At 46.8% G+C, this 26,633-nt stretch overlaps 1 protein-coding gene across 2 annotated transcripts in view; it reads left to right on the forward strand.

Annotated features, from left to right (window-relative positions):
* LOC110527965 (leucine-rich repeats and immunoglobulin-like domains protein 1) overlaps positions 1 to 26,633 on the forward strand; it is a 48,129-nt gene that overhangs the window by 19,932 nt on the left and 1,564 nt on the right. Inside the window, exons 4-17 of one of the 2 annotated variants that reach the window (XM_036983447.1) lie at positions 4,110 to 4,247; positions 4,394 to 4,537; positions 5,806 to 5,949; positions 6,235 to 6,378; positions 7,668 to 7,811; positions 9,733 to 9,813; positions 12,222 to 12,293; positions 12,766 to 12,837; positions 12,969 to 13,132; positions 13,653 to 13,991; positions 18,019 to 18,300; positions 25,159 to 25,587; positions 25,715 to 25,846; positions 26,116 to 26,290. In XM_036983447.1, coding sequence (XP_036839342.1) covers positions 4,110 to 4,247; positions 4,394 to 4,537; positions 5,806 to 5,949; positions 6,235 to 6,378; positions 7,668 to 7,811; positions 9,733 to 9,813; positions 12,222 to 12,293; positions 12,766 to 12,837; positions 12,969 to 13,132; positions 13,653 to 13,991; positions 18,019 to 18,300; positions 25,159 to 25,587; positions 25,715 to 25,846; positions 26,116 to 26,255 — 2,425 coding nt within the window. In that variant the 3' untranslated portion in view covers positions 26,256 to 26,290. Of the gene's footprint in view, positions 1 to 4,109; positions 4,248 to 4,393; positions 4,538 to 5,805; positions 5,950 to 6,234; positions 6,379 to 7,667; positions 7,812 to 9,732; positions 9,814 to 12,221; positions 12,294 to 12,765; positions 12,838 to 12,968; positions 13,133 to 13,652; positions 13,992 to 18,018; positions 18,301 to 25,158; positions 25,588 to 25,714; positions 25,847 to 26,032; positions 26,291 to 26,633 lie in introns of both variants that reach the window. The other variant, XM_036983446.1, reaches the window with a different exon arrangement.

The following is a 26,633-nucleotide window of genomic DNA, read 5'->3' on the forward strand; positions in this document are numbered from 1 at the left end:
CTTACTTGACCATCTCATCTGTGTGTGTGTGTTTTGTGTTTTGCTGCAGTTTGACTGCCGGGACACCTTTCTGGAAACACCAGAGGACAAACGTCCAATTTTTACCAAACACTGTTTGATGCTGGGTCTGGGAGTTGACTCTAAATGAGGTTCCTTGTGTGGTTTTACTCATGGCATGGGTTTTATTTGAAGTCAAATGTCATGTTGATTTCAGTTAGTGAAGAGACTAGGAATGTTACTGACCCTGATCCTCTTGAGGAGACAGGAATTCCAGGCAGGGATCAGCAGTTCCTGGCGTGTGTGCTGTTGGGTTCAGGTCACATGGAGGGTGGTGTGTCAGTGAAGGGGGTCAGTAACACTAGCCGTAGTGTCAGGGAGGTGCTACCGAGGCTGGGGTGTATACCGTATTTTTAGTGTAGAACGGTGTTGATGCATGTACTGGTTGGGGTTTTTACGTTACCTATGACAGTATATCAATGTTTGGTTTGTTAATTGTGTTACGCTACTACACCGTGTGTAATGTCCGTTTTTCTAGTTTGCTCCGTGTGCTACTTACGTTGTCTCTCTCTCGCCCTCCCTCCTTCCACCCACACCAAGCCCCACCCCGGTAACACATGGAAAGCAGGTTTTACTTTACCACGAGTCACAACTACTTGCAGTTCACATGCAGTGACAGTCTGCATGGTCAATGCTGCAGATGCAACAAGATGTTGGTGAAAACTATGCTCCTTTCCACTTTGCTGAATATAATTTGTTTAAAATTTAAATGTAGCCTTTATTTAACTAGGCATGTCCGTTAAGAACAAATTCTTATTTAGAATGAAGGCCAAACCCGGACGACGCTGGGCCAATTGTGTCTGCCCTATGGGACTCCAAATCTCGGCTGGATGTGATGCAGCCTGGATTCGAACCAGGGAAGGCAGTGACGCCTCTTGCACTGAGATACAGTGCCTTAGACCGCTGCGCCACCCGGGAGCCCAAAATTACCCTATTAGTTTGTGTATCTTACGGTCTGCAAACAGTTAGTTTCTCTTCTTAGCAAGTTGTGGCAAAAATAAATTGTCAGCCGTTAATGCTAATCACCAGCTAGGTGACTAGCTAAATGTACTTTGTCCGAGCAAAGTTAGCTAGCTAACACAGCCTGATACCAGTGCTGGTCTAGGCCTAAATTAGCATGTTGTTTGTGCAACGGTAGATATAGTCTAAATCAGAGAGGAATAGGGAAAGAGCCATTATTTTAGCCACATCAAAGCTATATCAAGTAAGAGAAGGTATTTAATGTAACAACTAATTAGGGTCCATTGGAAAACACTGACCAACACTTTGGTTCCTACCCTGTCACAATAACCCCTCCCTGGCTTTTTCATTCGTTGTCATGTCAAACAACACGGTATTCAAAGTGCCCATTATATTCCAACTTTTGGTTGCCATTTTATTGAACAGTATAAAACAGAATGGACAAAGTTCCATTTCAAAACACTTCATGTATATGTTTCCACCCTAGGGTCATGCACCACTTTTATTATTCAAAAAAGAGAAAATACCGTCAAATACAGTTGTACTGCCTAAAATACGTAAAATATTGTGATATGACATTTTGGCTATATCGCCCCGCCTTAATGTGGTATATGTATCATTGAGCACAGGCTTTCATCCCTGCTCGGGTAGCACTGGCCTTCACTGGCTCCGCCCACAATGGCAGGCTGAGGAAGAGTCAACCATTTGGACAACCTAAAAGAAGCATGTATCTGTTTCCTATCTTTGTCCGTGTGGATTTGTCTTTGTTTTGTATGTGTCTGTTCACGTGCTTGTGTGCGTAGGTCTATATACATCTGTGTGGGAGTTTTTGTCTTTTGTGTACTGTCTGTGTGTATATCCTTCTGTTTGTGTGTGTGTGTGGTGCGGGGGAGGTCTGTATGCACATGTGTGTGTCTTTGTTATTTGCCCCTGTGCCAGTACTGGGCATAGGTACACAGGGGGAAGTGACTGGGATTCCTGTCCAGCTCTGTCCCTGTCCATCTGTCTGTCTGCAGGCTGTAGCTCAGAGGTGGATTTTTCCCATTCCTTCCAGCCAACACCAAAATAAACCACAGATGTGGAGAGGGACTGTGACCGACCATTCCTGCAGAGCAGAGAGCAGGCCAAAATACAAACGAGCTTTTTAAAAACTATTTCTCAGGCCTCCTACTGCAGGATTAACTGGACTGTCAGGAGGGACAGAGTTAGACAGTGCTTAAAATGTAAGTCCTTTCGTATAGCCAAGTCTTCCTCCATTTGATTTGGAAGTAGTCGGTTACATTTAACACCAATAAACAAGCCATGAACATCATAGTCACAAAAAATACCTTCTCTGATGAAGCTTTGCTTGGATCTGTGTTTTTTGTAGTAAGACCATGTGTTGCTCAGGGTTGGGTTGGTGTCTGTTGCTCAGGGTGGGGTTGGTGTCTGTTGCTCAGGGTGGGGTTGGTGTCTGTTGCTCAGGGTGGGGTTGGTGTCTGTTGCTCAGGGTGGGGTTGGTGTCTGTTGCTCAGGGTTGGGTTGGTGTCTGTTGCTCAGGGTTGGGTTGGTGTCTGTTGCTCAGGGTGGGGTTGGTGTCTGTTGCTCAGGGTGGGGTTGGTGTCTGTTGCTCAGGGTGGGGTTGGTGTCTGTTGCTCAGGGTGGGGTTGGTGTCTGTTGCTCAGGGTGGGGTTGGTTGTCTGTTGCTCAGGGTGGGGTTGGTTGTCTGTTGCTCAGGGTGGGGTTGGTGTCTGTTGCTCAGGGTGGGGTTGGTGTCTGTTGCTCAGGGTGGGGTTGGTGTCTGTTGCTCAGGGTGGGGTTGGTGTCTGTTGCTCAGGGTGGGGTTGGTGTCTGTTGCTCAGGGTGGGGTTGGTGTCTGTTGGTTACCTTTACTTGAGCCCAAGCATCAGTATCAGTGAATGTTAACCTATATGGCTCATCAAACTTTCAATAATAATTTGTTCTTAACTGTATTGCCTAGTTAAATAAAAGTTAAAAACATTTTTAAGTGGCTAAAACTTCACTCAACTTGGCTTTATCCAAGTGCTCTGAGAGAATAATTGGCTCATCAATCCAGAGTGTTCCATGACTTGGCTGTTGGTGTCAGTCCGCAGGGGCCCTTGGGAGAGTTTATAGAGGACCAGTGAGCAGGGATACTCTGTGTGCTCTGTTCCTGAGTGGGTTTGGAGAAGAGGAGCGTTTGTGTGTGCTTTACTACTGCTTCTATAACAAACATCTGAAGTTGGTTGTTAAGACTAGAAGCTTTGTTGTTGTTCTCCTGGTGTTCCTCTCCTCAGGTTCCGAACACATCTTATCCCCTGAAGATATACCCAACAAAAATATAAACGCAACATGTAAAGTGTTGGTTTCATGAGCTGAAATAACAGATCCCAGACATGTTCCATATGCACAAAAGCGTATTTATTTCAAATGTTGTGCACAAATTTGTTTACATCCCTGTTAGTGAGCATTTCTCCTTTGCCAAGATAATCCATCTACCTGACAGGGGTGGCATATCAAGAAGCTGATTAAACAGCATGATCATTACACAGGTGCACCTTGTGTAGGGACAATAAAAGGCCACTCTAAATTTTGCAGTTTTGTCACACAACACAATGCCACAGATGTCTGAAGTTATGAGGGAACGTGCAATTGGCGTGCTGACTGCAGGAATGTCCAACCAAGCTTTTGCCAGAGAATTGAATGTTAATTTCACTACCATATGCTGCCTCCAACGTTGTTTTAGAGAATTTGGCAGTACGTTCAACCAGCCTCACAACAGCAGACCATGTGTAACCACGCCAGCCCAGGACCTCCACATCCAGCTTTTTCACCCACAGGATCATCTGGGGGGGGGGGGGGGGTGTCTAAGGAGTATTTTGGTTTGTAATAAAACCCATATGTAGGGGAAAAACATTATGATTGGCTGGGCCTGGGTCCCCAGTGGCAATGCCCCTGCCCCGTCATGTCAAATGCATAGATTAGGGCCTAATTTATTTATTTCAATTGACTGATTTCCTTATGAACTGTAACTCCATAAAATCTTTGAAATTGTTGCGTTTATATATTTGTTCAGTATAGTTTTCTCCTAACAGTTTGTTGTTTTCTTCCAGACACCACAATAAGATCCGCACCATCGATGGGAGGCGGATGAGAGACCTGATCTCCGTGGAAACCCTGGACCTGAGCAACAATGACATCACTGAAGTCAGAGTTCAAGGTTTCCCCGCAGGTCTCCAGATCAAAGACCTGTAAGATCATCTTCTTAGCGCTCATGTCAAACCTTCTCTCCACATTTCTCCTGTAGGAAATAAGAAATGCTGTGCCAAAGTTATCAGGATAGGTCTAATTCTTGTCCATTTGAGGATCCCTGACAATTTGCTATTTTGTCTTCCAGGTACCTGAGCAACAACAAAATACAGTTCCTGGAGGCCGGTGCTCTGGACCAGCTCTCCTCCACCCTGCAGGTTCTGAGACTGAGCCGGAACCGCATCTCTCAGGTCCCTGTCAAAGGCTTCCAGCTGCCCAAGCTCACCCAACTGTGAGTACTGTGCCATACCACCCCCACAGACACCTCTCAGCTCACTGAAAAACATGTTTGTAAACTCTCCCTATTCGCCTTCTAGCCTATCCTCAACCACCATGAGAGAAACAACCAAATGGACCCTGGGCCAGTTGTTAAAGAGAGAGTGTATAGTCCCCACATAGACATTGGAGGGAAAAGAACATTGGAAAGTTGGAAAAATCTATGGCGGCTAACTCGTTTGACACAGTCCCATTTGTTGAGGAGAGTGTGAACCTCTCCCCTCCAGTGTAGCAGCATTGGTAACATCAGACTGATACCATGGCGGATTTTTGTCCATTGTCCTGTGCCCATGGTAGTCTAGCTCTCTCCTCTCTCAGATCCCTGCTCTCTGTCATTGTCTTCCCCCCCCTGCAGCATGGGGCTAGGGCTGACCCATCCTGCATCATGGGGCTAGGGCTGACCCATCCTGCAGCATGGGGCTAGGGCTGAGTCAACACTCCCACTCTGGGGAGAAAAGACACATGTAACGGGAGTCTCCTCCATTGTAGACATGGCTTCCTTCTCTCCACAGCCCTCCCAGTTTTACCTGGAGGGGGTATTGTTCCAACAGGTGTTCCCGGTGACACTGTATCTGAGAATGCTTGTGGCAACATGGAGGACACACAAAGACGCTGTGTGGATGTTTATTGTTCAGCTGTGCTCCTGGGCTGTGATGTTAAAGCTCACACGCCAGGGGCACAGATCCACTGGTACAAAGCTATCGCAGAACTCTTTTGATACGGAAGGCAAAGGGCTTTTTATCTCGCAGGGTCATTTGTATTTTTCCCTTTGCGTGTCCCAGTGAGATTACTCTAAGTACATTGAGAGGTTAACTGTTTACAGTCCATTCTCAACAGAAGTAGTCCTATTTTAGTTTGAGAAGTGAATGTAGATTCCCTGCCCTACAAGTCGGTGCTGTTTTGAGTATTTTTTTTTTTTGACGACTTCGGTGCTCCTATAGTTAACCCTAGCATGGTTAATGAAGGTTTGGGATCATGTGTTGGGGTGCCCAGGTCAGAACGTGACCCTAGTCTGTAAACCCTCACCTCAGCTGTCAGGGGTACACATCGCTGGCCACAGGTGGAATAGATACCACCCGTGGAATGCCACTTGTGTTTTTGTGGGGCCGAATGGTGTTAGTGTTACTTCAGGGTTTTGTGACTTACCCGCAGGTCCATATTTCTCTCTCTGCTCATCATTGCATCTCTCTCTCTAACTCCTTGCTGTGTTGTCCCGTCCTCCAGTGAGCTGAACAGGAACCGCGTGAGGCAGGTGGAGGGGCTGACCTTCCAGGGCCTGGCCAGTCTGGAGGTCCTCAAGCTGCAGAGGAACAACATCAGCAAGCTCACCGACGGAGCCTTCTGGGGCCTGGCCAAGATGAAAGTGCTGTAAGTAACATACAAACATACGGCTCCTGACTCCCTGCCTAGCCTTGAGGACTAATTCAGATCAGTTGCACTCAAGAACTTGTAGGACCACTTTCTCCTACTCCACTCATAGGAGTTTCCACTCTTAACAATTGTTTCACAAGCAACTCTATGCTCTTCTTATGAGCTGAACTATAAAAATGTGATTGGACAACCTGTAATGTCCTTACTCTTGTTTGATACCAAACTACATTACCCCTAATGCCTAGTCTGAACCTGTTTATGTGACCAACTCCTCCCCTGCAGTCACCTGGACTACAACAGCCTGAGGGAAGTGAACAGTGGCTCCCTGTACGGCCTGTCCTCTTTGCTGCAGCTCTTCCTCAGCAACAATTCCATCTCCCACATCAATCCAGATGGCTGGAGGTTCTGCCAAAGGCTACGGGAACTGTGAGTATTCTGAGTGGCATGTCAGAAACCTCCAAACCCAGGTTAACCAGAGCACTAAACCTCCCAACACCTAAAACCAAAGCAGCAAAAACCTCCCAACCCTTGCAACTATAGCAACCAGCCTTATCCCTAGCCACTGAGAAACAAACTACACTATTCATCCACTGGCCTTCAGCTCCGGACCACAAGGTCTTACCCACAGCCTCCAACCGTCTCATCTCGTTGTTCCCCTACCACAACCTATACCTGAATCTGTTCCCCGTCGCGCCCCTCCGTTTACCTTCACCAGAGCTATATGAGTCGCTTAGCGTTCAATACCACATGATAAGCCTGTTTATCCCATAATAAGCGGTAGGATTGACAGTACTTAAGCCCTCTCAATCAGGTTGGTAAAGAGCGCGCAACCCTCTGTTGGTATGGATACAGGGTAATTGCAGGGGGATCTCCCTGTCTAATGAAGGAGATATTATCACTACGGCAACCTGTGGTTGGTTGACATACTTTAACCACTGTACTACTGTAGAGCTCCGCTCTGATCAGGCGTCGCTAACTGTACCATAAGGCTGTCTGTCAGGCTCCTGTGTGTCTGCGCACTGTCACTGTGTGTGTGTGTGAGAGAGACAGATTGCTCTGTGTATCTGTGTTGCCGACTCACTGCACTCAATGCGAGACCGGGGTTATATGATTTTATTAGCGGGGCCATGATGACTGTGATATCAGAAGGATACCGGAGGATAGTGGCTCGGTTAGCCCTCTGGTGTAGCAGAGAAGCCGTCTTTATGACCTGCCTGTTATTACATTCCGGATGAGACTGCAGCCTGCCTGACGGGGCATCACAGAGACTGACCACACATGACTGACCACCCTAGCCCCCCTCAGAGAGGCGAAGCCCAGTCACTCACACAACAGAGCATTTGAACACGCTCCCTGATAAACAAGGCATATTTATCACCACTGACACGCCGTGTACCTACTTAGACAAGACCATAACTCTGGGGAAAAGATGCCTTGAGAAGTGTCCATTTGTCCAACCGGAAATGTACATGCATTTTAAATGGTTTGTGTCCTGACTCCTTATCAAGCATGATAGGAAACTGCTGTGGATGAACAGATATTGAGCTGACGCCACAGTGGAAAAATACATCCAGAGGCACAAAGACATTGAATAAAGCTATATAAAGTAGAGAATAATGACGTCGGGTAGGTTAGGTTACCGTAGTGCTGTGCCAACTTGTCCTTCTGGTCCAAGCCTTATACCGTATGTATCTCGCTCTCCTCTCCTCCTGCAGGAATCTGTCCTACAACAACCTGAGTCGTCTGGATGAGGGCAGCCTGGCGGTGCTGGGGGACCTCCACACCCTCCGTCTGGGGCACAACGCCATCAGCCACATCACCGAGGGGGCCTTCAGAGGCCTCAAGGCCCTGCGCCTCCTGTAAGTCTTCCTCCTGACTGCTCCCGGAGCACACACACCTATGGTTCCACACTGTAGACTCATCTTATGTGACTCATTTAAGAACAATACAATATTGGCATCTGCAAATGTATTCATGTGGATTCAATATTCAATATAGCTTCATTAAGCCCCTCAGGAGCCATTCAGAAAGTGAGGTTAGCTGCTGTTTGGATTTTAGACCATTGCTTAAAAACAGATCTAGTTTGTGTCCATGTAATATTAATGTGTATCTGTTTACCAGGTGTGCATGCGTCACTATTGTCACGGTTTTAGTCTGTGAGAACTTTTATTTTGGTGCGTCTGTTTTCGTCTTCCCTCTTTGTTCGGCCGTTGGTTCCCATCGATATTGGATGCACATGTGTTCCCTGTCATTTGTCTCCCTGGAGATTCTTGCCTTTTTTTAAACGGAGCAGTGAAAAGCAGTATGGGAGAGTGACTTCTTTCCCCCCCACCCTCTATACAGACTTTGAACAGGCGGAAAGAGAGGCTTCCTGAAAGCGAAGGCCTTCTACTAACGTCTTTTTGGCCCGGGATCTTCCCAGAGAGTCAGAGAAAAGAGTCGGGCCTTTGCTTTCTCACAGTGGGGTGACAAGCCAAGGCATATACAGGCCTTTCTCTGCTGGTGCGGAGGGAGCATTGGGCTGGGGGGAGGGGGTTCAGCTGTGTGAGAGGCCCTCTGTTTGGCTCCCCTCTCTCAGACGCTGTTTCTTTCTTTCCTTTCTTTCTTGGTCTTTTTCTTGGTCTCTTTCTTTCCTTTCTTACTTGGCTGCTTTGTTTCGCCTGTTCGTACCCTTTCCACCCATCCTTTCCCCCCTTTTTTTGCAGTCTTCTTTTTACTTCCTATTCCCATTATGCTCACCCCATTTCTTCTTCGCTCTCCTTCCCTCTCTTTCTGAGGCAGGTCTAATCTAATCAGTGAAGCGCTGGGTAGGCGCGGGCCCTGGCTGTAAGGGAGCTGAGGCAGCTTTAATTGGGTAGCGCTGCTGGCCGTAGAGGCGTGGGGCTGGAGGTTCGCGGTGGGTGTGAATGCCCAGAAACGTCGAGCCTTTCAGCCGGGGGGTCAGTCCTCAGGGGCCCGCGGCCACTGCCTGCATTAAGAAGGCACCGGCCTTTCACGCTCAGCCAGCCAGAAAGAATAGGAAATTGGCAGCCGAGTCCGGCCATGGAGGAAAAGGAACCGAAGGGGATTAGGGAAGGGTGGAGAGGTTGGGAGGGGCTGCGGGTGACCATCAGACTCACAGGATTCTCAGAGTTTGAAAGAAAGTCGGCACAGGGAACAAAGCACGCGATAGAGCGGCGACTCATGTTTTTGTTCGGCTGTTGTTTTTTTGTTTTAGATTATTATTCAAACGGGTCCTTAGGCCCAGATGACTTCAGCCGTTCGAGGTAGCGTGTCAGGAAAGCTAATTAATTGCATTCAACATGTGTTTGGAAACTTCCCGGTGGACTCAAAGTGAAAGCTGTTGTTTTATTGAGTCTCTTTCTGGCTCAGCGTGGGCATGACTAAGGTCTTTCTTCGTACTCATTAGGCTCTGAGTCTGTGTTGGGACTGCCATACCTGCCACCACACTCAGGCGCTGACTGTCTGTATCCAAAGGCAATGTGTGCCCGCCAATCTCTCCATGCTGTCATGAATTATACATGATTCTGCCTGCGTTGGGTTTTGTGCCTTCACCTCCCTCCTCACAAAGGAAAGAATGTGCTTGGCTGGCAGAGCAGAGCAGGAGAGAGGTTAGCTCTTTAGACCAGGTGCAGAGGGCTTGGGGGGGTTGGAGGGGTAACCCGTGACTTCCAGCCCCATCTCTGCCAAGGCTACACAGTGCTTCAGCTCTGGCAGGCCTGTTTTGCTCTCCTCCTCCTCCTCTATCTTCCTTATCCCTTCTTTTTTCTCTCTCTACAGGGAGCTGGACCATAATGACATCTCAGGCACAATAGAGGACACCAATGGGGCCTTCTCTGGACTGGACAGCCTCAACAAGCTGTGAGTATCCCCCCTCCTTCTCTCATCTCCTCTTCCCCCTCTGCCCAGAATCGGTCCCTTTGAGCTGGCTGACCTGCCACTGGTAGGGGATTGTATGCAGCTCTGTGGACAGCTCCTTCAGTTCAGAGTGAAGGGGTTTCTACTGCAATTCCATAGTTCCCTTCTGAGGCCTGTCCACTGCCTATAGTCTATATCGAGTTCTCCCAGACCTGGCTTCAGACAGGACCAGCTCCATTCTATCGCTACCCTCCGGGCCCCACACGTCATTTGGAAGTATAACACTGAGAGATGACTTTAAGAGCTGCTCTGAGTTTTATTAGGCTTTTTCATGAAGCTTGCAGATTTACATTTTATCGGCAATTGGCTTGAAACTTGAAACGAGCCTGAATCTGGTTTTCATCTCAGTTTACCAAACTCTAAACTGCTATTGTGTCCAACTTCAGAGGTTGTCTGTTGGTGGGAGTTGAACTGCCTTCACTTGTTGGTTAAACAATGTCAATTTGTTGGGATCTCTCGTGTAACCTTTTAATCACAGCATCTAGACTCAATGTCAAATGTTAGTTAAAGGATGAAGAAACTCAACCACCATAAACATAGAGTCCTAACATACTGGGGCCTAAACAATCCTATGTAAAAGCTGGTGTCCAACCAAGGCTGTTCCCTGTGTGAGTGCTAGCCTATTGAAAGGGCTTTTCTATTGGCCTGCCGGGGATGATCCTCAGCAGGTCTTTCCGTCTCTAGCCCTGCTCCTCTCTCTCTGCTCCACGGCCCTGCCTGCCTGCCTGTTAGGGACTGAGAGAGGGTGAAATTGGGGGGCGGGCTCAGTCATCAACATCAAACACCACATTGGCCCGTCTCCCCGCCCCTTTTGTCCAGTGGTGTAGTGGAGCGGCCCTCCGCAGCCCAACGCTGGCACAATCCCTCCATCCCACCGGAAAACAACACTCACCAACCCTGGGAAGAAACACAGAGAAAGAGAGAGGGGGGAGGGACATCCGTGTCCTCCACACGCAATATGTCCCTCCCAAATCGGATTGTGAGTATCCCCACATGGGAGAACTTGTGCTCTTAGCTTGTTCTAGGTTAACTTGTGCCCTCACAACAACCACTATTTTCCCATTTTTGTTTTAGGAGGTCAAATATATTAATGTATTGAATGTAGATATGTTGGGGTGATATCATTCTAGTATTGTTTTATTTCCAGAATGTGATTACTTGAAGAGAATATGATTGGAAGGAAAGGCCATGTAAATGGCTAGATGTGCAAAATGATGTTGGAAATTAGAGAAGATAAGTTTGATGGAAATGCAGTGACTTCCAGTGAGGTGTTGTTCTCCTCTGTACTGAGGTCTGTTCAGTCCATCTCCCTGTGTAGGGTCCAGAACCACGGGGCTCTGGCTGATGTGGCGGTCAGTAGAGGTCTGTTCAGCCCATCTCCCTGTGTAGGGTCCAGAACCACGGGGCTCTGGCTGATGTGGCGGTCAGTAGAGGGCTGAGCAGAGGTGTGACATCTCTGTCAGGAGTTGACAGGTCCTGTCCATGACCAGTCATCTGCCTGGAGGCCCCCAAGACCCTGGGTCCCTGGCTGTCCTAAAGAACACCTGATTACCAACAGGAATCTGAAAATGTTCAGCTTGGACAATTTTGGATAGAATTTAAGAAGACGCATCTGAGTCTTAGCTCATCTACCAAACAGATGCACTCCCAATGGTTTTTGAAACAGGATTTGTATTTACATTGCACAGTGTAGATTGTCGGTGGGTCCATATAGAGGGGGAGAGTAGAGGAGGCGTGACTGGATTGAAGTGTTCTCATGCAGGGGTCTGAACTCCGAACAAGCCTCCTGTGTCCACCCGCTTCTCCTGGGAAGGAAGGTGGAGAGAGGAGAGGAAGGCTGGAGGGACGGAAGCGCAGGAGAGGGAGGGTAGAGGGGTGTCTTTTGAAGAGCGGCCCAGATTAGACCCCCAGAAGGGGGCATGCTGCGTGTTCCTTGCTTGAACCGGGCCTTGACAAGGCTGCTTTTATTATTCTACAAGCTGTGTTGTCCCTCAGTGAGACAACCTGCTTTTCTTGTGCCCCCCCCCCCCCCCCCCCGCCCTGTCATCGCTATTAAATTCAAATAAAGATAAAAGTGGTCTTTGAAAAGCAGAGCAGGGCCGAGTCCCTCACCCTCCTAATCTCCACACAGTTCGGATTTCCAATACCTCAATCCTCTGCTCTTATCAGATTCAGCCCCACTAATTGTGCCTTTCTCTCCCTCTTCTCCTTCCCTCCCCTTACCCCATTCATCCTCTCTTTCTCTCTCTCTGCCTGTTTTTTTTCTCTCCCCCCCGCCCTCTCTCCCCCCCGCCCTCTCTCCCCCGTGTTCTCTCCCGTTTATCGGCGCCCTTCATGTTTGGAAATTGCAGAACTCTGTTTGGAAACAAGATCAAGTCAGTGGCCAAGAAAGCCTTCTCAGGACTGGAGGCCCTGGAGCACCTGTGAGTATCCCACAATGCACTGCGCGACCCCGAGATCGGCTGCCAAAAGTAGCTGCCTGAGAGTGCTGCTAGCAATTTAATAGCATCTTTGGAAAAGGAGAAGACGGGCAGTTTGTGGGGCCAGCTGCTTCCCTCTCGTTACAGAGGCAGCTTCAACTTTGGCCTTTTTTCCTGGTGCAGGGGAACAAAGTTATTGAGCATATGGTCAGTTTCGTAGAATAAATGGAATTTATATAAGTCCCTTCACAGGCTCTGGCCGTTACTTTAAACAGGCTCTGGCCATTAGGAAAAAAGTGATTGAAAAGCTGAGTATCCTTGGTCTGTGAGGCCTGAATCTTTGCACCTTGTTTAAAATAAGCCCTTATAAAGAAAGGCACATCGATCCCTGGCTGGCCGTGACACAGCTGTGTGTGTACCAATGTCCCCTTTCTGTCAGTGCTGACGGGCAGCCCTCTGTTTAATGTCACCACAGGAACCTGGGAGAGAACGCCATACGCTCCATCCAGCCAGAGGCCTTCAGCAAGATGAGGAGCCTCAGGAACCTGTGAGTCCGCAATGATGAATACACCTTACAGTTGCAGTCATGGAATAAGTGAATTATGTACAGATCAAAGCTAGTCTATAAAAGAGAGTGAATAGAAGTCGTTAGCCCTAACAGTGTCCCTCCTCTCCCAGACTCATCCAGAGTGACAGGTTCCTGTGTGACTGTCAGCTCAACTGGTTCCCTGAGTGGCTGATGACCCGGGGGCTACAGACTGGCGTAGAGGCTACCTGTGTCCACCCCGAAATCCTGAAGGGTACTAGCGTCTTCCAGGCTCCACCAGAGAGATTTGTCTGTGGTGAGTAGTGTGTGTGGGTGGGGTGGGGGGGGGGGGGGGTGGTGTACAGTTGCTTTCTGTCTGACACACTGCAGGCAGCAGCTAAGACCAGATTGTGTTTTAGATTCCAGCTCAGGGTGTTTACAGTATATGTGTGTATTTGTTTATGTTTGTGTGATTTTCCTCAAATGTCTTGTTGTAGTGTGTGTCTTTGTTTGAGCTGCGATGTGCTAATCCTTGTTTGTCTTTATATTTGTGTGTTTGTGTTTAAACTAGACTTTTGTGTATATATCTTCTGTCTTACTGAGATAAAACATTTGGTTACAAAGAATAATGCTTATCTCATTTTCTTGTCCTCCCTCCGTCTCTCCACTGCCTCCGTCTCTCCACTGCCTCCGTCTCTCCACTGCCTCCGTCTCTCCACTGCCTCCGTCTCTCCACTGCCTCCGTCTCTCCACTCCCTCCGTCTCTCCACTGCCTCCGTCTCTCCACTGCCTCCGTCTCTCCACTGCCTCCGTCTCTTTCTCTCTCTCTCCTGTAGATGACCTGCCTAAGCCCCAGATCACGTTGCAGCCAGAGACCACAGTGACGGTTCTGGGTAGTGACGTGCGCCTCACGTGCACGGCAGCCAGCAGCAGCAGCTCACCTATGACCTTCGCCTGGCGCAAAGACCAGGAGCTGCTCCGTCATGCTGAGGTGGAGAACTTCGCCCACCTGCGCGCTAACCACGGGGCGGTGCACGAGGCCGGGGGGGTGATGGAGTACACCACCATTTTGCACCTGCGTCATGTGACCTTCGCCCACGAGGGCCGATACCAATGCATCATCACCAACCACTTTGGCTCCTCCTACTCCACCAAGGCCCGCCTTACTGTCAACGGTACGCTACCAGGCCCTGAAGGGTTAACGGTCTCCCAGTATGACTGGTTTATAAAAAAAAATCTAGTTTTATTTGTCACATACGCCGGATACAACAGGTACCGTACCGTGAAATGCTTACTTACGAGTCCTAAACCAACGATGCCGTTTTAAGAAAACAGAGTTAAGAACATTTTTACTAAATAAAGTTTTTTTTTTTAAGTAACACTATACAAAAACAATAATGAGGCTATATGCAGGGGGTACCGATACTGAGTCAATGTGGAGGCTGTATGCAGGGGGTACCGATACTGAGTCAATGTGGAGGCTGTATGCAGGGAGTACTGGTATGAGTCAATGTGGAGGCTGTATGCAGGGGGTACCGATACTGAGTCAATGTGGAGGCTATATGCAGGGAGTACCGATACTGAGTCAATGTGGAGGCTATATGCAGGGGGTACCGATACTGAGTCAATGTGGAGGCTGTATGCAGGGGGTACCGATACTGAGTCAATGTGGAGGCTGTATGCAGGGAGTACTGGTATGAGTCAATGTGGAGGCTATATGCAGGGGGTACTGGTACTGAGTCAATGTGGAGGCTATATGCAAGGGGTACCGATACTGAGTCAATGTGGAGGCTATATGCAGGGAGTACCGATACTGAGTCAATGTGGAGGCTATATGCAGGGGGTACCGGTACTGAGTCAATTTGGAGGCTATATGCAGGGGGTACCGATACTGAGTTAATGTGGAGGCTATATGCAGGGGGTACCGGTACTGAGTCAATGTGGAGGCTATATGCAGGGGGTACCGATACTGAGTTAATGTGCGGGCGTACAGGTTAATTGAGTTAATTTGTACAGTAGGTAGGGATAAAGTTACTATGCATAGATAATAAACCGTGAGTGGCAGCAGTGTAAAATCAAAGATTGCATTTGTGAATGTGTGGGTGTTTGTTTTAAGGCTGACCCCATTTAGTTGACTGGTCAGTTGCTTGGTCGGTAGGCTATTGGTCGACACAAGACACCTGTCTAATTCGCGCCTGTCTCTGTGGACTAATCCATTGCGGAGGCTACGGGGATGTCACAGTCCGTCACTCTAAGACAGTGGTGGGCAACTCCAGTCCTCGAGGGCCTGATTGGTGTCACATTTTTCTCCATCCCTAGCAAACACAGCTGATTAATCAACTTGCATTCTAAACTGAAGATCATGATTAGGTGATTATTGGAGTCAGGTGTGTTAGCTGGGGCAAAACTGTGACCCCAATCAGGCCCCCGAGGCCTGGAATTGCCCACTCCTGCTCTAAGACTTGATGTTGGAGTTGTATATGGTTATATTATGTAAAAATAATGGTGCAACACTAATAAATCTAATATCACTCTATAACAAATGCACTTTCTCCCACATTGGATACGGCCGCTGCCCGCGGTTCTGAAACATATCAGTCCGCCATAGAATTGGCGCCTTTCCCTCTATTACTATGTGCATAATAGCAACGTTAACCATCATATTGGACTGATAACAATGTGGCGGAGGCAGCAGAGATGAGGAAACAGCCCTTGCCTTAACCTAATTGTCTAAGAAAATTGAGAAGAGAGGAAACCCCAATTTAATTAGGTCCATAATCAATCGCCTGACTGTTAAATATGCCTGGCGTTATACATCATCCCATACACAGTGTATTCAGAAGGTATTTGGAACACTTTACTTTTCCGTTACAGCCTTAATCTAAAGTTTCTTAAAATTAAAATAATTTTTCTTCATCAATTCACACAAAATACCCCATAATGAAAAAGCAAAAACAGGTTTTTCGAATTTTTTGCAAATGTATTCAAAATAAAAAACTATCACATTTAGTATTCAGACTTTACTCTACTTTCTTGAAGCACCTTTGGCAGCGATTACAGCCGATTTAAAGTCTTCCTGGATATGACGCTACAAACCTGGCACACCTGTATTTGGGGAGTTTCCTCCATTCTTCTCTGCAGATCCTCTCAAGCTCTGTCAGGTTGGATGGGGAGCGTCACTGCACAGCTATTTTCAGGTCTCTCCAGAGATGTTTGATCAACTTCAAGTCCGGGCTCTGGCTGGGCCACTCAAGGATATCCAGAGACTTGTCCCGAAGCCACTCCTGCGTTGTTTTGGCCATGTGCTTAGGGTCGTTGTCCTGTTGAACCTTCGCCCAAGTCTGAGATCTGAGCGCTCTGGAGCATCAAGGATCTTTCTGTACTTTGCTCCTTTCATCTTTCCCTTGATCCTGACTAGTCTTCCAGTCCCTGCCACTGAAAAACATCCCCACAGCATGATGCTCCCACCACCATGCTTCACCGTAGGGATGATGTCAGGTTTCCTCCAGATGTGACGCTTAGCATTCAGGCTAAAGATTTCAATCTTGGTTTCATCAGACCATAGAATCTTTTTTCTCATGGTCAGAGTCTTTAGGTGCCTTTTGGCAACTCCAAGCGGGCTGTCATGTGCCTTTTACTGAGAGTGGCTTCTGTCTGGCCACTCTACCATAAAGGCCTGATTGGTGGAGTGCTGCAGAGATGGTTGTCCTTCTGCAAGGTTCTCCCATCTCCACAGAGGAATTCTGTCAGAGTGACCATCGGGTTTTTGGTCACCTCCCTAACCAAGGTCCTTCTCCCCCGATTGCTCAGTTTGGCCGGGCAGCCAGCTCTAGGAAGAGTCTTGGAGCTCTACGGAAAATTGGAAAATTGGCTTGGTTTTTGCTCTGACATGCACTGTCAACTGTGGGAACTTATAGACAGGTGTGTGCCTTTCCAAATCATGTCCAATCAATTGACTTTTCCACAAGTGGATTCTAATCAAGTTGTAGACACATCTCAAGGATGATAAATGGAAACAGGATGCATCTGAGCTCAGTTTCAGTATTAATGCAAATGATCTGAATGCTTAAGTAAATAATGTATTTCTGTTTTTATTTTTAATAAATTTGCGAAATATTCTAAACCTGTTTTTGCCTCGTCATTACGGGGTACTGTGTGTAGATTGATGAGAAACATTTAATACATTTTAGAATAAGTCTGTAATGTAACAAAATGCCCTGTATATGGAAAAATAAGTTTAAACATTTTGACCAATCGTTTTGTCGAAAGAACAGCGACTCTCGGGCAACCAAGTTGTTTTTTTTCTTGTTGTCTGGGACAGCCCTAGTTTGTTTGTGTGTTTGGATAATTTTCCCTCTGTAATGTGCTGATTTTGTAGATATTTTGCACAATTAAACTCCATAACAGGGCAGAATGAGATTAGTGGTAATTCTTAGCTTGAACAAAGTCTCACTCTCTCTGTCCTTCTGCATCTCTCTGTGTGAGTTTCTCAGGGTGTAATTTCTAACAAATTGATTTAGGCTTGTTGTGGTGCTGACAGTGCCCATATATTACAAGCCCTGTCAGTTAGGCTAACCGAAGCTGACTGATTGTTTGCTGGCAGTCTGGAGTTTGGTTTCCTGGCTGACCTACCCACCCAAATGAAACCCTCTCCCAAGCCATCTCCCCAACCCAATTTAACTTCTATGCAATGATAGCAGAGCTGCCTCTCTCTATACGCAGACTACTGTACGTAGGGCCCTGAGGCTGCTAGGGCGCCCCCGACCCCCAAACATACAAATAAAAATGCTCTCAGTTTACTGTTGAGAAGTAGACTACACAAGGTGCCATTTCAAAATGTAGTATTGCAGTTTTCCACTTGTTAGTCACTCAATTAGCGCATGTCAGCTAATATTTGTTGGGATTGCTAAGTAAGGTAGTCCAGCTATCTAAACCTTGTAGTAGACCTAATCATCACTTAATTACCAACTGGGCACACATTCAGTGCTCATTAAATTTGTTAGTCAATCTCACAGATATCATATAAACATGGCATAAGTAATTACAAAATGTGTAGAATTGCAGGAAATGTCCTTTTTTAAACTGCAATACTTTCTCCACACTCCATTGCAAAATGGGAGGGACTGTTATGTAGCTGTTGTGTTAACCTCCGATTTCTCTCTGTTGTGGCCAACCAAGTGTCTCATCTCCATTCCCACACAGTCATGCCTACGTTTGTGAAGACCCCTCGAGACAACACCATCCGTACGGGCACCACTGCCAAGCTGGAGTGTGCGGCCGAGGGCCACCCCACCCCTGAGATCGCCTGGCAAAAGGACGGAGGCACGGACTTCCCGGCGGCACGCGAGCGGCGGATGCACGTGATGCCTGACGATGACGTGTTCTTCATCATGGACGTCAAGCTAGAGGACATGGGCGTGTACAGCTGCACCGCCAAGAACACAGCGGGCACCGTGTCTGCCAACGCCTCTCTCATCGTGCTAGGTAGGACTTGACTGCTGGCCATGCCCTACACCTACTGACAAAATTGCCCACACCCCTTTACAATGTTTGAGGATTCATGGTTCAGGTGACCATAATATAGATACTACTTCCGACTAAAAATGAACACTTGTAAACTGGTCTAAAGCCAGTTGTGAACTGGTCAGCCTTGGTCAAAGAATGAATGGCTTCTGGCAGCTGTGCCCTTCCTCTGAGTCAGAGGTCAGGGTAGGGGTCAGATGGGGGAGGGTGGGATAGGGGGACTTCACAGAGGAGTGTTTGTTACCCTTCTCTCGGGGTGGAGGCCTCAGTTCTCCTGGAGGGGCTTCTATTGGAAGTGTGAGGACTGAGGCTAGTTGAGATTACATTGTCAAGTACTGTGGATGTGTAAGGGCTTGGTCTACACCACTGTATGTCGTACTGTCGTAGTGCCGAACACCTCACAGGATATGAGAGAGCAATAGCCCTCAGGAGTTGCTTTGTAGTGTTTAGTCATGTATGAGGAAAGCTCAGAGCTGAGGCCTTGTCTGAAGAGGTGGGTAGGGGACAGAGGGGGAAGGAGGGTGGGAGAGGAGGAAGTGAGATCTCTTAATCATTTTGTTTCCTGCTAAGAGGGAAAGTGTTCTGTCTAAGAGTAAGGGCGTCAAACGTTCAGCCTGCTGCACAGACCTATGGACGCTGTAGAGAGCCTGGTTCAATTGTGCTTAGAGAGCCTTAGGGAGCCTTTTTTTTAAATCTCTAAATGGTTAAACTAGTGAGGAATCTTTTATTTTGATTTACTATCATCCTAAATTAAGATATACTGATCAAAAATATAAACCCAACATCAAATAACATTTTATTTGTCACATGCACCAAATACAACGCTTACTTACAATCCCTTAACCAACAATGCAGTTCAATAATTTTTTTACAAAATAAAGTAAAAAATAGAATAAAAAATAACACAATAAAATAACTGAGGCTATATACAGGGGGTTCCGGTACCGAGTCAATGTGCAGGTTACTCAAGTTAATTGAGGTAAATTATACATGTAGGTAGTGTTATTAAAGTGACTATGCATAGATAATAAACAGCAAGTAGCAGCAGTGTAAAGGGGTGGTGGTGGGGGGGATCAATGCAAATAGTCCGCGTTGCCATAAAAATAAAATTGTACAGCAGTTTTATGGCTTGGGGGTAGAAGCTGTTAAGGAGCCTTTTGGACCTAGACTTGGCGCCCCGGTATCGCTTGCCATGCGGTAGCAGAGAGAACGACTTGGATGACTGGAGTCTTTGACAATGTTTTGGGCCTTCCTCTGACACCGCCTAGTATATAGATCCTAGGCCCCAGGGATGTGCTGGGCTTTATGCAATACCCTCTGTAGCGCCTTCTGCTCGGAATCCGACCATTTGCCTTACCAGGCGGTGATGCAACCGGTCAGGATGCTCTCATTGGTGCAGCTGTGGAACTTTTTGAGGATCTGGGGACCCATGCCAAATCTTTTTTGTCTCCTGGGGGGGAAAATGTGTTGTGTCCTCTTCACAAATGTATTGTGTTTGGACCATGATAGTTTGTTGTTGATGTGGACACCAAGGAATTTGAAACTCTCGACCCGCTCCACTACAGCCAGGTCGATGTGAATGGGGCCGTGTTCGGACCTCCTTTTCCTTTAGTCCACAATCATCTCCTTTGTCTTGCTCACATTGAGGGAGAGGTTGTTGTCCTGGCACCACACTGCCAGGTCTCTGACCTCCCTACAGGCTGAATGATTGTTGTCGGTGATCAGGCCTACCACCGTTGTGTCGTCAGCAAACTTAATGATGGTGTTGGAGTTGTGCTTGGCCATGCAGTCATGGGTGAACAGGGAGTACAGGAGCGGATTAAGCACAGACCCCAGAGGGGCCCCGGTGTTGAGAATCAGTGTGGTAGATGTGTTGTTGGCTACCCTTACAACCTGGCCCGTTAGGAAGTCCAGGATCCAATTGCAGAGGGAGGTGTTTAGTCCCAGGGTCCTTAGCTTAGTGACGAGCTTTGTGAGCACTATGGTGTTGAACGCTGAGCTGTAGTCAATGAACAGCATTCTCACATAGGTGTTCCTTTTGTCCAGGGGAGAGAGGGCAGTGTGGAGTGCGATTTGAGATTGTGGATCTGTTGGGGCGGTATGCAAATTGGAGTGGGTCTAGGGTTTCCAGGATTATGATGTTGATGTGACCATGACCAGCCTTTAAAAACACTTCATGTCTACAGACCTGAGTGCTACAGGGCAGTAGTCATTTCGGCAGTTTACCTTCGCTTTGTTGGGCACAGGGACTATGGTGGTCTGCTTGAAACATGAAGGTATTATAGACTGTCAGGGAGAGGTTGGAAATTTCAGTGAAGACACTTGCCAGTTGGTCTGCGCATGCCCTGAGTACACTTCCTGGTAATTCGTCTGGCCCCACTGCCTTTGAATGTTGACCTGTTTAAAGGTCTTGTTCACATCAAACAGTTGTCTGGAACAGTTGGTGCTCTCATCCATGCGTCAATGTTGCTTGCCTCGACGCGAGCATAACAGGCATTTAGCTTGTCTGGTAGGCTTGCATCACTGGACAGCTCGCGGCTGGGTTTCCCTTTGTTGTCTGTAATATTTTTCAAGCCCTGCCACAATCCCGGAACATATTCCAGTCTGTGCTAGCAAAACAGTCCTGTAGCATAGCATCCGCGACATCTGACCACTTCCATATTGGACGAGTCACTGGTAGTTCATGCTTTAGTTTTTGATTGTAAGCAGGAATCAGGAGGATAGATTTATGGTCAGATTTGTTTGTCTGCGTTTTGAATGAAGCTCATCCAGTTTATTCTCCAGTTATTGCACGTTGGCCAATAGAAAGGATGGTAGAGCCGCATTAACCACTCGCTGACAAATTCTCACTTGGAACCCCGATATCCGTCCCCTGTACCTGCGTCTTTTTTTTCACGAGAATGACGGGGATTTGGACCTGGTCTCGGAGAAACAGTATATGGTTCGCGTCGGACTCATTAAATAAAAAATCTTTGTCCAGTTCGAGGTAATCGCTGTTCTGATATCCAGATGCTATTTTCTGTCATAAGAGACAGTAGCAGCAACATTATGTGCAAAGTAAGTTACAAAGCAAAGAAACACACAAAATAGCACAGTTGGTTCGGAGCCCGTAAAACGGCAGCCATCCCCTCCGACACCATGGGTGGGGAGGGCATAGGCCCACTTATTTGGGAGCCAGGCCCACCCACTGGGGAGCCAGGCCCAGCCAATCAGAATTAGTTTATTACAGACAGAAATACTCCTTAGTTTCATCAGCTGTGTGGGTGGCTGGTCTTGAAACATCCCGAAGGTGAAGAAGCCGGATGTGGAGGTCCTGTGCTGGCGTGGTTACACGTGGTCTGCGGCTGTAAGGCCGGTTGGACGTACTGCCAAATTCTCTAAAACGACGTTGGAGGCAGCTTATGGTAGAGTGAACATTCAATTCTCTGGCAACCACTCTGGTGGACATTCCTGCAGTCAGCATGCCAATTGCACACTCCTTCAAAACCTGATACATCCATGGCATTGTGTTGTGTGAAAACACTGTACATTTTGGAGTGGTTTTTTATTGTCCCCATTACAAGGTGAACCTGTGTAATGATCATTCTGTTTAATCAGCTTCTTGATATGCCACACCTGTCAGGTGGATGGATTATATTATATCATAAGAGAAATGCTCACTAACAGGGATGTAAACAAATTTGTGCACAAATTGAGACGCTGTTTGTGCATGTGTAACATTTCTGGGATCTTTTAGTTCAGCTCATGAAACATGGAACCAACAGTACTTTTGTTCTCTCTGTCTCTGTGTGTGTGTGTGTGTGTGTGTGTGCAGTTTAAGTCGGTAGTTTACATACACTTAGGTTGGAGTCATTGAAACTCGTTTTTCAACCAGTTTTGACAAGTCGGTTAGGACATCTACTTTGTGCATGAAGTCATTTTTCCAACAATTGTTTAGACAGATTATTTAACTTAATCTTCACTGTATCACAATTCCAGTGGGTCAGAAGTGTACATACACTAAGTTGACTGTTCCTTTTAAACAGCTTGGAAAATTCCAGAAAATGATGCCATGGCTTTAGAAGCTTCTGATAGGCTAATTGACATAATTTGAGTCAATTGGAGGTGTACCTGTGGATGTATTTCAAGGCCTACCTTCAAACTCAGCACCTCTTTGCCTGACATCATGGGAAAATCAAAAGAAATCAGCCAAGACCTCAAGAATAAAATTGTAGACCTCCACAAGTCTGGTTCATCTTTGGGAGCAATTTCCAAACACCTGAAGGTACCACGTTCATCTGTACAAACAATAGCAAACACCATGGGACAACGCAGCCTTTATACCGCTCAGGAAGTAGACGCATTCTGTCTCTGAAGATGAATGTACTTTGGTGCGAAAAGTGCAAATCAATCCCAGAACAACAGCAAAGGATCTTGTGAAGATACTGGAGGAAACAGGTACAAAAGTATCTATATCCACAGTAAAACGAGTCCTATATCGACATAACCTGAAAGGCCGCTTAGCAAGGAAGAAGCCACTGCTCCAAAACCATCATAAAAATGCCGGACTATGGTTTGCAACTGCACATGGGGACAAAGATCGTACTTTTTGAAGAAATGTCCTCTGGTCTGATGAAACAAAAATAGAACTGTTTGGTCATAATGACCATCGTTATGTTTTGAGGAAAAAGGGGGAGGCTTGCAAGCCGAAGAACACCATCCCAACCGTAAAGCATGGGGGTGGCAGAATCGTGTTGTGGGGGTGCTTTGCTGCAGAAGAGACTGGGGCACTTCACAAAATAGATGGCATCTTGAGGAAGGACAACTATGTGAATATATTGAAGCAACATCTTAAGACATCAGTCATTAAGTTAAAGTTTGGTCGCAAAAGGGTGTTCCAAATGGACAATGACCCCAAGCATGCTTCCAAAGTTGTGGCAAAATGGCTTAAGGACAACAAATTCATTGTATTGGAGTGGCCATCACAAATCCCTGACCTCAAACCTATTGAACATTTGTTGGCAGAACTGAAAAAGTGTGTGCAAGCAAGGAGTCCTTCAAACCTAGCTCAGTTACACCAGCTCTGTCAGGAGAGATGGGCCAAAATTTACTCCACTTATTGTGAGAAGCTTGTGGAAGGCTACCTGACACTTTTGACCCAAGTTAAACCATTTAAGGGCAATGCTACCAAATGCTAATTGAGTGTATGTAAACTTCTGACCCACTGGGAATGTGATGAAATAAATAAAAGCTGAAATAACTCATTCTCTCTACTATTATTCTGATATTTCACATTCTTAAAATAAAGTGGTGAGTCTACCTGACCTAAGACGGGGAATTTTTAACTTGGATTAAACGTCAGGAATTGTGAAAAACTGAGTTTAAATGTATTTGGCTAAGGTGTATGTAAACTTCCGACTTCGTGTGTGTGTATTTATTGTATGCACACACACACACACACACACACTGTCCACATATTTACATGTGGACAGTATTTGTTACTACATCACACAAGCTGACGGTTTGACCTAATTGGGGGGATATAGAAGTTTATATTCAACACGATGACACAATATCAGGTCTTAGAACTTAGCTATCATTTTCTTTCTCAAATGGAATGGATACATCTGGGTGGTCTCTCTATAAAAATACATGGATTTGAAAGTCTAATTATTAATTAAAAGCAGCCAACCGTTGTCACTGTTGATATTTTATGGCGGGTCGTAATTCGTTGAAATCAACTAACAGAAAAGCTCATTTGTTTTTATTTTCCGTGATGTCAGTCTCCCAAAATCAACAGCCGCCATTCCAAAATATAGATAGAAGCCTTCTACAAGTTCTTATCTAACCAACCATGTACAGGTTATTCCAAGTTTCCTTGTGGCCTTTGAATAGTGTTAGTTTAAACAGCGCTATACCGAAACATTTTCCCCTGTTCTAATGATTTCAGTGTGAAATTGATGGAAGTGATTAACAAGAAAAGTGTTGCTTTACACTTACTGCGTTGGTGACGCACTTGAATCAAAATGCAACACTTCAAAATGTAGCTAACTGTTTTCAACAAAATGTCCCCTAACCAGTGATTTACACATTATTCCCAGGTTCCGTGTGGTTTTTGAGTTGTTAGTTTTAACAGGACATTTAACCTCGCGCAATTGATTCCAACGTGATAATTGATAGGTGATTGACAAAACAGTGTTGCGTTTGTCTTTCAATTTTGGACGCGCCTCCACAAAACGCTCGTTAGAATTATGTACACGATGTGCTCACTGTCATTGACAGCCCGAACTGCTTGTTTTGCGTCATTAGCATTTGTGAGTATTAACGCAGTGGTTAGAATAATTAATGTAGCATTTAGGAGAATTGACGTAGCGGTTAGGATATTTAATGTAGCATTTAGGAGAATTGACGTAGCGGTTAGGATATTTAATGTAGCATTTAGGAGAATTGACTTAGCGGTTAGGATATTTTGCGTAGTTAACCTTTCCCCTAACCCTTTTCCTAACCTTAACCAAAGGTTAACTGACATGCTATGTAGTTGCAAAACACTTGAGTTAGCTGAAGTTTGTAATTAGTTAAAATGCTACGGTTGTCCCCGACGTCACTACACAAGAATCCCCTATAAGACACACTGTTCAGTGTTAACGCTGCTGAGAAGTTATCTGGGAAACACATTGTTCAGCTCTATTCCAGTAGTGTACATTAATGCATCAACTTGAACAAAATGTGATGGACTATCACCAGTTGTCAAAATGTTGTTTAAAGTAATAAGTAGAGTTGGGAATGACCTGTCTGCGCTAGTGGGATTATTAGACTTTGACCTTTCCCTCCCATCTACAGAGACGCCCCACCTGGCCCAAGAGCTGGAGGACCATAGTGTGGTGGTGGGGGAGACTGTAGCCCTGCAGTGTAAGGCCCTGGGCAGCCCCCCACCCAAAATCACCTGGCTGAGGAACGACGAGCCCCTCCGCTCCTCCGACCGACACCACTTCACCCCCGGCAACCAGCTGTTGGTGATCGGCAGCGCCGCCCTAGAGGACGCTGGCAGGTACACGTGCGTAATGTCTAACACGCTGGGCACAGAGCGCGGCCACAGCCAGCTGAGTGTCCGCCAGACCGGCTGCGTCGCCCCGTCCGGCCCCAGCACCGTCACTATGGGCATCATCGTCATCGCTGTGGTGACCAGCATCGTGGTGACCTCGCTGGTGTGGGTGTGCATCATCTACCAGACGCGCAAGAAGAGTGACGAGTGCAGCGTAACCAACACCGGTGAGAGGGCTCTCATATAGTTATAGTTATCACAGGAAATGGCTGTTCATCATCCATTTTCTGTTGTTGACTGTAGTTTGTGCTGGTGCTAATGTTATCTGTCCCCTCTCCTCCCCTCCCCTCCCAGATGAGACAATCGTGCCCCCGGATGTCCCCAGCTACCTGTCCTCCCAGGGGACCCTCTCGGAGCGCCAGGACGTGTGTATCCGCGTGGAGGCTAGCATTGGACCTCCGCTCAACGGACACATAGACAACACAGGTAAAATCTTCAGCTTGGTTCCCATATGAACCTCCAATTCTCCTCCATGACTGAACTGCTGGACCGCTCAGTCATTTTTTTTATCTAACATCAGGGAATGTTTGCTTTACATCTACTCTAAATTCATGGAATTGTGGGAAAGTGTAGGCGCCTTAATAATGATGTTTTCTTTATTTGCTGGTATAGGTTACAATGGGGCTGTAGTGTGTACAGAGTGTATGGAGAACGGAAACAGCTACTCCAAGACAGACTTTGACTATCTCACCCAGGGGCTGGGACCTGTAGGCCTGGAGTACCAACAACACCCCCACCACATGGACTACAATGTACCTGTACCCCTAGGGGTGGATACGGGACCCCTCTCCAACGGGACCCCCAACGGAGTCAGAAGGATTTCCTCGCCACCTGAATTTACATCACAGAGAAACCACCACGACAGAAAAGGTATTTTTTTAAATGTATTTTTATTTAACCTTCCTTTAACTAGGCAAGACGACGCTGGGCCAATTCTGTGCTGCCTTATGGGACTTCCAATCACGGCCGGTTGTGATACATCCTGGATATGAAACAAAGTGTCTATAGTGATGCCTCAAGCACTGAGATGTGTCTTAGACCGCTGCGCCACTCAGGATCCCAGAGCGAGCTTCCTATTCCACACTGTTGAGGACAGGATGGGGAATGCTGGAGAACCTGTGGTTGGAGCCCTTAGTTGTGTAGATGACCCTGCCATGATGAATCACCATGAAGGGAACATGATGGATAGTCTGCGGCCTATATTTGAGTGTAT

Source organism: Oncorhynchus mykiss, chromosome 7 (assembly GCF_013265735.2).
Source record: "Oncorhynchus mykiss isolate Arlee chromosome 7, USDA_OmykA_1.1, whole genome shotgun sequence".
NCBI classification, from domain to species: Eukaryota; Metazoa; Chordata; class Actinopteri; order Salmoniformes; family Salmonidae; genus Oncorhynchus; species Oncorhynchus mykiss.